This window comes from Cyprinodon variegatus, unplaced genomic scaffold, assembly GCF_000732505.1.
Source record: "Cyprinodon variegatus isolate N-32 unplaced genomic scaffold, C_variegatus-1.0 Scaffold235, whole genome shotgun sequence".
NCBI lineage: Eukaryota > Metazoa > Chordata > Actinopteri > Cyprinodontiformes > Cyprinodontidae > Cyprinodon > Cyprinodon variegatus.
The window spans coordinates 365,111-378,164 of NW_015150688.1; the positions used below are offsets into that span (position 1 = coordinate 365,111).

Consider the following 13,054-nt stretch of genomic DNA (forward strand, 5'->3'; position numbering starts at 1 on the left):
GGAGTCAGGTTAGTATTTCACATCCATATATGGGACATGGTTTGACTCATGTTGATTTTAAGTGCTGTAATTAGAATCTGTTGAGTTTCTTTGGAAGTTTCTTCCATGCTCAATGTGAGGTATTACTATAGATTCAATGACACAATGCCAGCTGGATTACTGCAGATTCAAAGACACAATACAAGCCAATGTCTACTGTTGCTACATGCTCAGCCAGGAGGAATGAATCCTGCAAAATCAATAACTGGATGCAATCAGCTGGGTTTCCTTAGATGAAAAACTCTGGATGATCTGACTGAACTAAAGTGACTGAAGATTACATGTTTTGTGAAGTAGCGTTATATAATCAAACTGAAATTAATTAAATTTGGTGAAAAATACAACAAAACAGTTAATTATAGATAATAATTACCTCACAGTCCCTGTGAGGTAATTATTATCTTTGTCATGTATAATTAGCATAATAACATTCTTTTATGTGAAAGCTTTGCTTCTGTTTATTGCATGGGGGCAGATTCAGGAAATGACAGCATTACAACAGAATATAATTAGTCCGCAAATTTAAAATGAACAGGTTTTTATTTGTTTTTAAGTTTTTTTCTTAAGCTTATGTCTACATATTTTCCCTGCCAAAATCCATTTTTTGCAGCTGTGAATTTGTTAAATTTAGCTTTAGATGTAGGTGGATCATGTGAGATCTTCAATGGATCAAACAAGGGATTAGTCGAGAGGAAGAGCTGCTCACCTGACTCTCAAACCGGCGCCTCTATTTTCTGCCGCTGTGGGCGTTTCTGCCCACAGCTGATGTCTTCACATGTTGGCAAACATCTGAGTGAGATGACAGCTCAGGAAGAAAAAAAAAGAAGAGAAATAAAGGGAAATGTCTTGATGTCACTGAAACCGTTTGCATCCTGATGATGTTAAGTTCTGATCCTGATTCATCATCTTACTGATGATGAATCAGGATCAGAACTTAACATTCTGACATTCTGTTACTACAATAAATATTTCTGTTTCAAAACGAAGGATTTTTGCTGGGATTTTATGATTAAAGCAATAAAAAAATAGCTGTCATATCATCTAAGATGGTCAAGGACCTTAGAAAGGTTTAGGTATGCGCGTCAATATTGCAACGTGTTTTCAAATGAGCTTCTTTGCAAAAATGTTTGTGAATTTAAATCTCCTGTTTGTCCAGATAGATGAGAACAAGAGCCTTCAGTATAGAAATAGAGAAACAGATAATCTCAGCTAAATTAATCCAAGCAGAGAGAATCAACGGCTGCCTCCTCCAAATGCCTTCTGCTCTCAGACAGGAAATGAAGGCAGACGGGGCCGCGTTAGGCGGCTGTTTACCCAGCAGCAGGGGAAGCCATGTTCTTGGATCAGTGTCAAATTTTCGCCCAAAATGGTTTTTATCAGGGCGAGGTTTTGGGCCGACTTATCCTGGATCAGCCCCTTTCAGCTGCCAGAGAATCATCGTCAGTTCATCTGATGGACTTGAAGATGGAGCAAATGATGTATATATGCATTTATTATGGATTCTTTATGATCCAGTATTATAGGTGCCTGGTTGAAAAGAACTGCAGAGTTCATATTGTGGTGTGCATTATTTTTTTGTAGTTTGAATAAAGGTTAATGGTTTTTGTATCTATTGAATGTTGTAGCTTTCAAAGTTTCCTGCTGGTTATACTTGACAGACTCATTTTTCCTCTTAATATCAGCCTAATCCTAAATGTACCGGATTACCCAGGGCAGGATTTTAACAAAAACCTTAGCATTAAAACATTGAAAAATTGCATTTTTAGTTTATCTTTGATACAAACAAAAAATCCTTACCACACTGTACCGTGGCTGATGTGCGTGTCCATGTTGACTTTTATGGTTTGTGATCCTTGTGGCGCATGCACTGCTTTCAATGTGAACCTCTCAAATACAGCAAAGATGTTTGGTCTATGAGGTCACCATGTGATGGGAATTTAAAGCCAGCTTCATACATTTACCTCACGTGTCCAAGGCAGAAAGTTGCATTACATTAGTCTAGTTTTATTTAGAAATTTACCAGAAACATTTTACTCTCACAGTCTCTGACTTCCAATCCGACTCATTGTTTTTTTTTATAAATGTTTGCTACCTCATCCATTACAACTAGGCTGGACCTGTATATCCGATGGACAAAAGAGGGGGGTCTCTATCTTGCTAAAGGGCAACAGAATCGGTAGGAAATACCACACTGACTCAGGTCTTCTATTTGTGATGGACCTGAGGAGGAAGAAGTCTGTGTGATCAGTCACAAAAAGTCCAACACAGTCCTTTGCTTGACATAAAAGTGATGCTTATATATTTGAAAATATGTGAAAAATTCGTCCTTGTGAGCTGATCCACCATCATTGTTTTAAAAAGAATGGTAGGAGGGCTAATTTGGTACAAATTTAAACATCTTTTATTTTTACCCTGAGATACGTAGCAGAGTCACCTGTTGTGAATCTGGATATATTTGCTTGATGACATAAGAACAACTGAATGTATGTAGGCATCAGGGCATGGTGAAGATAAGCTGCAGAGATTCAAACTACAGAGCAGAATGGGGTGGGAGGGGGACCTAATCGATTTTAAACGTGGTGAAGTTGTCTTTTTTTTGGGAATCGGATGATCTGAAGGGATTTTTTTTGGACAAGTGTCTCTTATATTTGGAGGATAGAATGAAAATGGCAACCTACCCTTTGAGAAAAAGTTAATCAAAATGTATTTTTGATGAAACAGGAAAAAAAGAGCAGCGTAATTCAGTGATGGAAAACCAACAGTAGCTCAAATAACCAGCCATTACAAACAAATTGGCTGTAATAATCTTAGAGCACATAGAAATGTCAACCCTTTAGGGTGACAGATGCAGGGGCAGAAAACTACAAAGTGTTCCAATACTTCCAATTAGGACCTGGGAGCTGAGGCTACACTTCATACAGGATCAGAAAGGTTTGCAGGAATCTATCTTGGTCTGTCTAAACGGTTCAGACAGCTTCTGCTGCCTCTGGTGTATCAGTATGGGGGATAGTTTCTTGACCTAGTTAGCGCCTTTTATCTCCAACTGAGCAATGTTTCAACCCCACAGCTTCTTATGACAAAACCATTGTCTGATGGTTACTTCCCACCGGTAAAGATTTTCTTTCACAAAGCTAAGACCATCTCACACCAGTTTTGGAATAGCAGAGTTCATGGATCTCCATTGGGCTCACAGCCTCAGATTTCAGTCCAATGTGACACACTTAAAAAAATCATAGAAAAACAGATTCACAGCATAGAGGGGTCAAATCTGCAGCAACTGCATGATCCTAAAGCAACATTTTTGAGAGGTTGTTGAATCTAAACAGAGGGAGGAAGTTCTGAAGGTAGATTTGAGTCCTGTCTAGCACAAGCAAGGCACACCTCATAAAGAGGCTTAGCAGGCAAATGGTAAAATGAGCTCAGTCGTTTGTGGCTAGCTTTGAATAAACCTTTTTTCTGGTATAACACTCTAAGATAAGCTTAACTGTGTATGAAGAGCACAAAAAGGAAAGTGGATATTTTCTGTTGGCTGTAGAAGAAAGAGACACCAACACTTAAGAGGACATTATTGATTAGACATGTCATGTCAAATACAAAGTGAAAGTAAAGTTGTTGTTTTTTTTATTTGACAGGGACAGTGTACATTAATAATGTTATTGCTAACTATAAATCTTAAATCCCTTTTTTTTTTTGAGAAAAAGATTGTCTTTCTTTAGAAGATGCAGAATTCAGTAAACATTTGCACCAATAAAAAATGATCTAAAAATAAGTAAAAATTTCTAAAATTAAGTATGTTTACCCTTAATTTGAGTAGGTAGATCAGATAGTTGACCAATGGAATGAGTATTTTTACTCTTAAAATAAGCTAATTAGATGACATGCAGCTAAAATAAGAGAAACCAATTGTATTTTCTTATTTTAAATGTAAATTATCTTGTTCAATTGGCAAAAAGTCTCTTTTACACTGCAAACACAATCTAGAAATAAGTTAAAATGTCTTAAATTAAGTGTATTTACCCTTAATTTGAGTAGGTAAATCAGATAATCTGCCAATTGAATGGGCATTTATACTCTTAAAATAAGATAGTTAGATAATATGCACTTGAAATAAGACAATGCAATTGTTTTGTCTTCGTTTCATTGGCAAAGCGTCTCACTTACCTCAATTCAAGAACAAATGCACTTGTCATTATTAAAATGACATAATATGATAGTACCATTCCAAGTTAACAGGTAAACCAAAGTCAGATTGCTTTGCTTATCAAGGATATCGTCAGAATAGTGAGATGGAGCCAAACTGAATGTACATAAGTTTTAGAAGATTTTATTTTTGAGTTCAGCCCAAGTTCAAAGCTGAAAACTGCCACCAGTCACAAAGGCTATGTTCACACCGCAGCCTGAAGTGACCCAAATCAGATTTTTTGGTCCATATGCGACCTGGATCTGATCTCTTCATGACTGTCTGAACAACACAGATCCGATTTTTTCCAATGCAACCCGGGCAGCTTGGCTATGTGGTCCTGAATTCGATACAAATCTGATCTTTTCAAATGCGATCTGTGTTTGAACAGCCAAGCCGCATTCATCTGACCTGAACGCCATCAATACCCGCCAAAGGTCACTCTTCTGCTTCTTGCTATGCAGAAGTGCAAGAAAAACAATAACAATGTTATATGATGAAGCAAAGAGCAGTATTTATGGAAAGATTGCGCTTTTAAGGTTGGAAAAGATCGCTAGATGTTCTCCATCACAAACATCCATGTTTACTCCCGTTAACACAGAGCATGCTTGCTTGAAATATCATTGCGTCCTCTTCTGCGCACGTGGGACACTTAGGTTGTATGAAAGCAGTTCACACAGGAGATCACATACAAGTCGCATATATTTGGAAATGTGAACTGCAACGCAAAAAAACAAAATCTGATTTAAAAAATAAATCGGATTTGAGCATCAAGGCCTGCAGTGTGAACGTAGCTAGTTTACATTTTCACTCAGTGAGGAAAGTATTATCAGCTGGACTTATTGGGGGGAACAGAAGGGGTTGGGGTTTCTTCTCCCACCTGCTGCTCGTTATGCAGTGTCAGTCCGATGGTGCAATGCTGGTGGGAGATCAGGGTTATGTTTATTTGACTGATCTCCATAATGACATAACTGACAGCAAGCAGCAGCAGGTAGCAAGCAGCAAATCACAGTCAGCTGTGTGCATTTGATTGACATGCACATGTTTACACAAGAAAAGGCTTTGATGGATGAAAACTGTTTTAGATTTATGTAATTGTGCAGAAAAAATATTATGAAGCAAAGTGATGTTAAAACATGCAGTTCTATAGGTAATAATTAGAAATATTTTAATTAAAAGCAACTATTCATAATTTCTGCTGGTATAAATAAAAGGGCAGAAAATTCCTCTGTTAATCTGCCTCCTCTTAACTATGTGTGACGCTTCCACCACTGTTTTGGTCGATATTGTTCACCATCTTAGCAGCTATTTATAAAGGGTGGCACAGAGCCCGGAGCTCTGAAGTGTCTTATAAATGTTGCCACAATACTTCTCTGACTTAAGCTGGCTGATTGCTAAGCTAACATTTTAATTTCCATACAGGGGATATTTTCCTGCACCTTAAATAGGATTCTACTGTAAGCACAAATTGGAAAGAAATGTCATGATAACGAGCAAGTGCAGTGATTTGGCTGAGAATGGGTTTACTATTCCTGGTTCTGTGCCGTTATGTTCAGAAAAGCAAAGGTTGGCTAATGCGCAATAGCTGCAGGCTAAAAAGATTCATGGAAGGATTTCACTTTCACTAGCACACAATGTACCAGCATGATCCACTGCTTGATTCAATGTTGATTATGCTGCTATTTCCTCGTATTTTAACACTCTCACTACATTATTTTAGGAATTAGTGTAAAATTCAAGCCTGTTCTTGTACTTTGGTTAAATAACATCACTTATGCATGTGTAAATCTTTTTATGTTGCATTAAACAGCAGAAATGTCTGACCAGCTGAACAATTTATGGATCTTTAAGTCTGAAGCAATATTAGATTTTTTTTTTAAGTGTCAAAATGAAAAAAGAAAAAAGATTTTTCCACCACTTTGAGAAGTATTTGTCATTTCGCCTTGGGAAGTTTCTCTGACTCAACACTGACACATGGTGGAGAAACTGTGTCATTGCAACTATTGATCTGTTAAAGAAAAACTAAGTTAAATGCAATAAATAGATAAATAAATGCAATGATAAGACATTTGACACAAATATAAATGGGCAACCTTCAACAACAATAACTGAAAGAAAAACAACCTTATTTCTTCTTCACCGCTATTATAAAATAAATTGGAACATAATGTTCATGACCTATGGGCTAATCCCCTTTATGGACATTTCTCACTCAGGATGAAGCTGGGAAGACAGAATGTGCAGCTGTGGTTTATGTTGCTTCAAAACAGCTCAATGCCCTGAGGGTTTGTTATAGCAGGAAATATGGATGTCTTATGTCTGCTTATTTTCTATAATAAATAAAAAACAACGTAGCAGCCTCAATTGCAATTGTAACACAGATGTAAACAAATCTTCATAATATAATTAATGTATTTTTTTTGTTTTAAAATAAATAAAAAATTGGCTCACTTGTGAAATTAGATTTACCAATTAAGTTGTCCCTGGGGAAAATTAATCTCATTTTTAAAAATAAAATAAAAAAAACAGACGCTTAGTTATTTCCAACTATAATCATTTATATAAATAAATGTAGGTGTAGCATTTTAATAATTTCTACTGTTTTAATTAAATATGTCATTAAAATTGCATTTTTCTCACTAATCCTTTATAATGGGAAAGAAAGGAAAACCTATGATACAAGTAAGGTGTATGTCTGTTGACTGTGACAACAAAATAACTATGGCTTATACGCATAGTCAGAGCAATAAATAGAGGCAATTTTTTTAGTTTTTTCCTTGCTGTTTAAACTGTACGTTTATTGTATAAAAATACAGAAACTCCCTGTTCTACTAAAAGATAATGAATATTTAAAAAAAGGACTATTGTCTATTGCTAGGTAGGGTTTAAAGACCATAGAGCCTCTTAGGGTTCTAACATCACAAACTTTGATGGACACTCTGATCTGAAGAGTTGATGACAACATTGATCCCCAAAATATGGCAAAACCAACACAGAAACGGTTCATTTGGGACGGATATCCGCCATCTTCCTCTGTAATCTCAGTCCCTTCCTTCCCTCCATCATCTTCATCCTGTTTGCCTGCAGCTCTGCTGCTGCTCTCTGACATGTGGAAGCAGCACGCCGGGAGCAGATGGACTGTAATCTGCAGTTTAAACTAAAACACGATGATAATAATGATGATAATGAGTGGACGACCAAACTGGTAATGAAGCTGCTGGATCTGTGTTTATTGCATCCTGATGGCGTGTAAAGCTGATTACACTTCAGTGGGGAAAAAAAAAAGATTGTTCATTCAAGCTGAAAGTGTGAGCACTAAAACATTAAGGGCATAAAGGAAGATGAGGCACTTTAAATTATATATTCATGTGTGATAATATGTTTGCATTGAATTTATATTTTATTGTTTTTTTGTCCAAACTGTAAAGTCATTTAACTTACTTAAAACATTTAGATAAACTATTTGACACAAGTCCTTCTCTAAATAAATCACAGTTAACCTAATTTTTTCAATAAATGTTTGATATTGAAAGAAATGTTTGATACTAAAGGGAAAAAAAATTATATACACTTAAACACAGACATTTCTGTATCTAATAATACCTTAAAACATACGGAAAAAAAAGGTTAAAAAAAATTGAACAAATTTTTGTTTCTGTAGGAGGGCAGTCAGTGCCCCAGGACCCCTCACCTACTTCAACCTGTCCTCCGGGACCACCTGGACCTCCGGCTGGCGCTAACGGCAACAGCGACATCATGGTGAACTTTGACCCCGATCCGGCAGACCTGGCGCTGTCCAGCGTCCCGGGCCAAGAGGCTTTTGACCCACGGCGGCATCGCTTCTCAGACGACGAGCTGAAGCCTCAGCCGATGATCAAAAAGGCTCGAAAAATGCTGGTCCCCGATGAACAGAAGGTACTACATCTCCCACAATCCATTTCTGTTCAGCATGGAGACATCTTTTCAGGGTTCTTTTCTATAATTAAAATAATAATAATAATAATAATAATAAATTAGAAAATGTTGTAAAATCATCAGCATATTATTCCAATAAATATAGATCAGAATCCAGAACAAAGACAGATTTACATATAGTATCTGTTACACCATGAAGGATGATGTTGCACTATGACAGAAAGTAAATACAAAGAAAATGTTTCATAAACATTAAGGAGGTGCACATATGAGGAAAAAAGGCCCAAAAAAGCAGGAGGAGGGAAGATTTTGTTAAGGAAAATAATCCCAAGTATAATTGAGTCAAAGAACAGCATTCCTGTCTGATAGAGAAAATAGGAAGAACCATCAGAAATGGAGTCTAAATCCCTTCAAATCTGATTCTGAATAGAAAAAACATCAATAGTTAGATGATATATTTACATACAATATATTTTAATAAAATAACACTTCATTTTGTTTCAAAGATCAGTTACTGACCCTTGTTTAAAATCTACTGTATGATAAAACCCACCAGACTCCTTCTCTGCAGCAGCAGCAATAATTCATTCAGTATCCACTTAAAATGAGGCTGCAGCAGCTCTGCTTCATCCTAAATCCTAAACTTCATCATCACAAAGGCCACCGCTCTTTGACAGCCTCTATGCCGAAGTGAGAAGAAATAAAAACCTGAAGAACTGTGACGCCCAACTGGTGTTGATGCCTTCTGACAAGAGCTCTAAAATATTTTGTCCTCAGCTCGTTGCACAATAGGCAAAGCTGTGATCAATCGTTCATGCTTTCACAGTTCAGCGCAGAGCAGCTGGATCTCCTGAAGCGTTTATAATTTATGGAGAGATGAAGGTGCTCACCTCGCCATGTTTAGTCGCAGCTAGTTTCATCAATCATCTGTGTGCAGCTATAAAACAGAATATAAAAACAAGGTCTGTGGTCAAAGTTAAAGGTTAGATTCAGATCAGTGCAGCAGCTTCTCAGAACTTGAGCTTGAATGTGATCAGCACTGGCAAAAGAAAAAGGACGCAGAATCGGCAGCAAACCACGTCTTTATGCTAACAGATTTATTATTTTTTTATTAAAAAATATTAAAATATATATATATAAAAAAAATCTAAGGTCAAAGATTGCTGGGACCTTTTAAAAAGTTGCCAAAAGTGCAAATGTTTATTTGTTTTTCCTCTTTTTTTGTTTTTGTTTTTTTACTGTATCTGTGTACTGATGATAACCATATGTAGATCTGTTTTTAAAAGAAACAGTAACTCATTCGGACCCACAGTGCTCGTCTCAATCGTAAATCTTGTAGATAGAAATCTCCGGTTTTACTTTCTGTTTGACCTGCAGCTCTCCAATCCCTTAAATTATTGCTCAGCTTAATAATCTCCATCTTAGATCTTCAGTAGCGGTCACATGTTTTTTCATGTGACCTTCAAACTAAAGTTTTTCTGCAGAGCGTTTATTGGTTCAACAGAGCGGCTCAGCGGGTTTACTTTATTCAGCTGGGTTGGGAAATAGCTACGATCCATAATTCAAACCATGGATTCCCATTTTGATTTGCGTATCTCAGATGTCCGTTCTTCTCTGAGACTATTTTGAATTATTGTTTTTTATACTGATGATGTTATTACCGTGGAAACGTGATACAGACGGAGTCAGCTATATGGCCAATACATTAGAAAAGGCAAGATAAATAAGCTCAAGTGATAGTGATGAATTTAGTAAGTATGAAGATACGTGTTGTGAGTAGAGGTGAAACGATTACGCTCCATCCAGAACTCCTCAAGTGGAATTGTTTTAGTTTCACCTGGTTTAATTTCTTTAAGGAACATTTTGCTATCCAATTATTATTCAAAAGATGATTCGATTTGCAAAAGATATAGTAAAATAATCATTGGTTGCTACCCTAGTTGTGATAACTTAATGTTTCCTTTTCTGTCTCTCTTATCTGTGTCTCTTCATTCTATGATCTTAAAGTGTAACTCACCCCAATGTAAAAACAGCCCTTATATGTCCCCAAAAGTGGTCAGTACCGAGAAACCCAGCTAACTAGCCTAGCCTTGCTTAGTGCAGTTGAGTAAAGCTGTCAGTTAACCCCGGATCTTTAGATGTGCATCATCGCCAAAGTGTAAATGGCTGTATGGAGTCCATTATCAGCCTTATCAGTCTGAGCAGCTAACTTAGCTATGCCTGAGTTTGGTGCGGTAACAGAGAACAGGATGACCTGCTACTCTACTGTTTGAGTGAGATGCTTTCATATCCAAATAGATGGCTATGCTGATGAAAGCATGTAGAGTTTGAACCAATAAGTAGCCACTGTCAACTCCAAAAGGGCAGTGCTAAGATGGTTTTAATATTCCTATATCATGTTTTTTAAGCCTGCTAAAGTCAACTTCCTTTGAAGAAAGAAGGGCATTATAAAGTAGTTAAACCTAAAACGGCTGATTTTGGATGATACAGGACCTAAGTTATCTTGCAAACAAAGATGAATTGATGCACGGTTTGTGAATTTACAAACTCCAGGAAATACAGCTTGTCAGAAGCCAAAAGATGCATTAGCCTCCAATACGGAAATGTTTCGAACCAATGAATTGCAGTGATTATTCCAGTGTATGATGTTCACTGGAAAAGCCAGGTTAAAGCAAAATAAACGTGGCTGAGGCATTGGATGTACTTTTTAGCTGTTAGCTGGCAATGTTGAGCATACGTAACACCTGCTCAACATGATGATTTACCCAATCAGCTTTAAGAATTGTTCTGAATGTCCCTCTCTTTTGTGAAAACTTTCCACAGGAGCCTTTCCTGATGGAAACTGAGTAGAATTAAAATTGGACAACATAGATCAGTTTGGCTTATGCCAGGGTAGGCCCTTAGGACAAATGTTGCAAAACTAAACGTGGTCACAAATGCAGAGTAACATTGGAATAGCACCCAATAGATTCAGTTTGTACAATTTATCGACAAAAAAAAATTGGGGTAAGTTATACTTGAAGAGTTTTCTGCAAAGTGTTTTGTGTATAGTCAGAAAGCAAAATTCGAAACACCTGGTAACTAACTAGCCAAGAATTACTGCACTCTTTGCCATATTGAACACTGATATTACGATAATGTTATGTTTGTAATACACTGTGAAGCCCTACAATAACTTGTTTTGATCTCGTTGTAAATATTGAGCTGTGGCTGCCTTTTTTCCTTTCCTGTCACCTTTTTACTCATCACATAACTGACCCTTGTCATCCCGCTCTCTCCCCTTTTTCTTGTCTCTCCTCCCTTCACCTTTTCCCCTCCACACGCCCCAACATACCACACCGGCGCCGCCCACAGGACGAGAAGTACTGGAGCCGGCGTTTAAAAAACAACGAGGCGGCCAAACGCTCGAGGGATGCCCGACGGCTGAAGGAGAACCAGATCTCGGTGCGCGCCGCCTTCCTGGAGCGAGAGAACGCCGCCCTTCGTCAGGAGGTCGCCGACATGAGGAAGGAGCTAGGCCGCTGCAGGAACATCATCAACAAGTACGAGAGCAGGCATGGAGACTTGTGAGGCGAAGGAGGCGGGCGGAAGAGAGGATCGGGAATGGAAGAGGAGATGAGAGAAGGGTACTACCCGACAACAAGCAGCACTTTATTTGAAGTGGCGAGGGGGCAAAGCTGGAGTAGATTTGCAGGAAGCGCTGGGTGACGCCGAGCGCAAACACCACTAGTTTGGTCGAGTGTGTTTTAGTGCAGGATTCCATGACAGAAAGCACAGCGATGCCACACCCCCAAGCCTGACTCTTCGTATTTGCTGTTTCACTGAATCCTCACTCTGTACTGTAAGGTCACATTGCAGCACTTCAACAGCAGCCGTCCTACTTCATGCTGTGCTTGCGCCCGGTGTTGCTCTGCGTTTTTTTGCAGGTAGAGCTTTCTGACCTGTTGCTCTGGCCAGTTCAAACAGGGTGTTGAGTTCACAGTATGCCAGTGAAATTTCACTTTTTAAGCTCAAGGCATGGACAAAAGCCAGGAGAGAACAGATGAGTTATTGTTTAGGGTTTTTTTCTATAACTAGTACAAAAATCTTATATTTTTGAACTGGGCAGGAAGGCAAGACAAGTCCAGCAAAAACTTTTGAGAGGGAGGAAGGTAAACATGCAGGGTTATCGCCCAGAACGCAAAGAGATTTTGACAAATGATTACTGTATATTTTTCTATTAGCAGAGATATCACGGAGGGGGATTTTAGAGACAATCTTTTGTACATTTTATATATGGGGAAGGGGTGGGAATATCAGCTGGACAGTCACGGGGCCACATATAACTCTTTTCCTCTAAGCTGATTATTGCTAGAAAACAAAAGATCTATTTTCGATGTTACGGAGCTGGTCAGTCAGAGGCGGAGGTGTAACAGAGAATGTATCAAGGTTGAATCAGGTATTTCACACAGACAAGGCGAGGTAACTCAGTGAAGATTGTTTAGTTTTTTTGTTTTTTTTTCCTGTGTGACGAAAGGAGATGGCGGCTTGACCAGAGGAAGAGACAAAAACTGTATAGCTTAAGAATTTTTAGTGTTTGTTTTTCCTTGTGAGCTCGTTTTGAATTTTCTTCTTCTACTTGATTCCGTGTCTGACTTTTAATAATCTTTAATTTTCGAAGGTGAAGCAGAAAAAGAAAAGAAAACAAAAAAAAACAGGAAGCAATTAGCCATCCTAACAGCTGGATGTGAGCAGATGTTTGAGAGTACAGAAAACAACGTTTCGCTGGCAGGTTAATTAGAAGAGGAACTGCTCACGTGTACTTTCTATTTACTCCTCAGTCTTGTCCAGGAAGTGGGCTAAATGGTTTAGGGGGGTGAGTGATAATGTCAGCATGCAGACACACACACACACACACACACACACACACACACACACACA

General features: G+C 38.1%; 1 protein-coding gene across 1 annotated transcript in view; it reads left to right on the forward strand.

Annotated features, from left to right (window-relative positions):
• Positions 1-13,043, forward strand: part of LOC107089014 (thyrotroph embryonic factor-like) — a 47,561-nt gene extending 34,518 nt beyond the window's left edge. The window contains exons 4-5 of the mRNA XM_015381522.1: positions 7,881-8,134; positions 11,489-13,043. Coding sequence (XP_015237008.1) covers positions 7,881-8,134; positions 11,489-11,704 — 470 coding nt within the window. The 3' untranslated portion in view covers positions 11,705-13,043. The remainder of the gene's footprint in view (positions 1-7,880; positions 8,135-11,488) is intronic.
• The last annotated feature ends 11 nt before the right edge of the window (positions 13,044-13,054 follow it).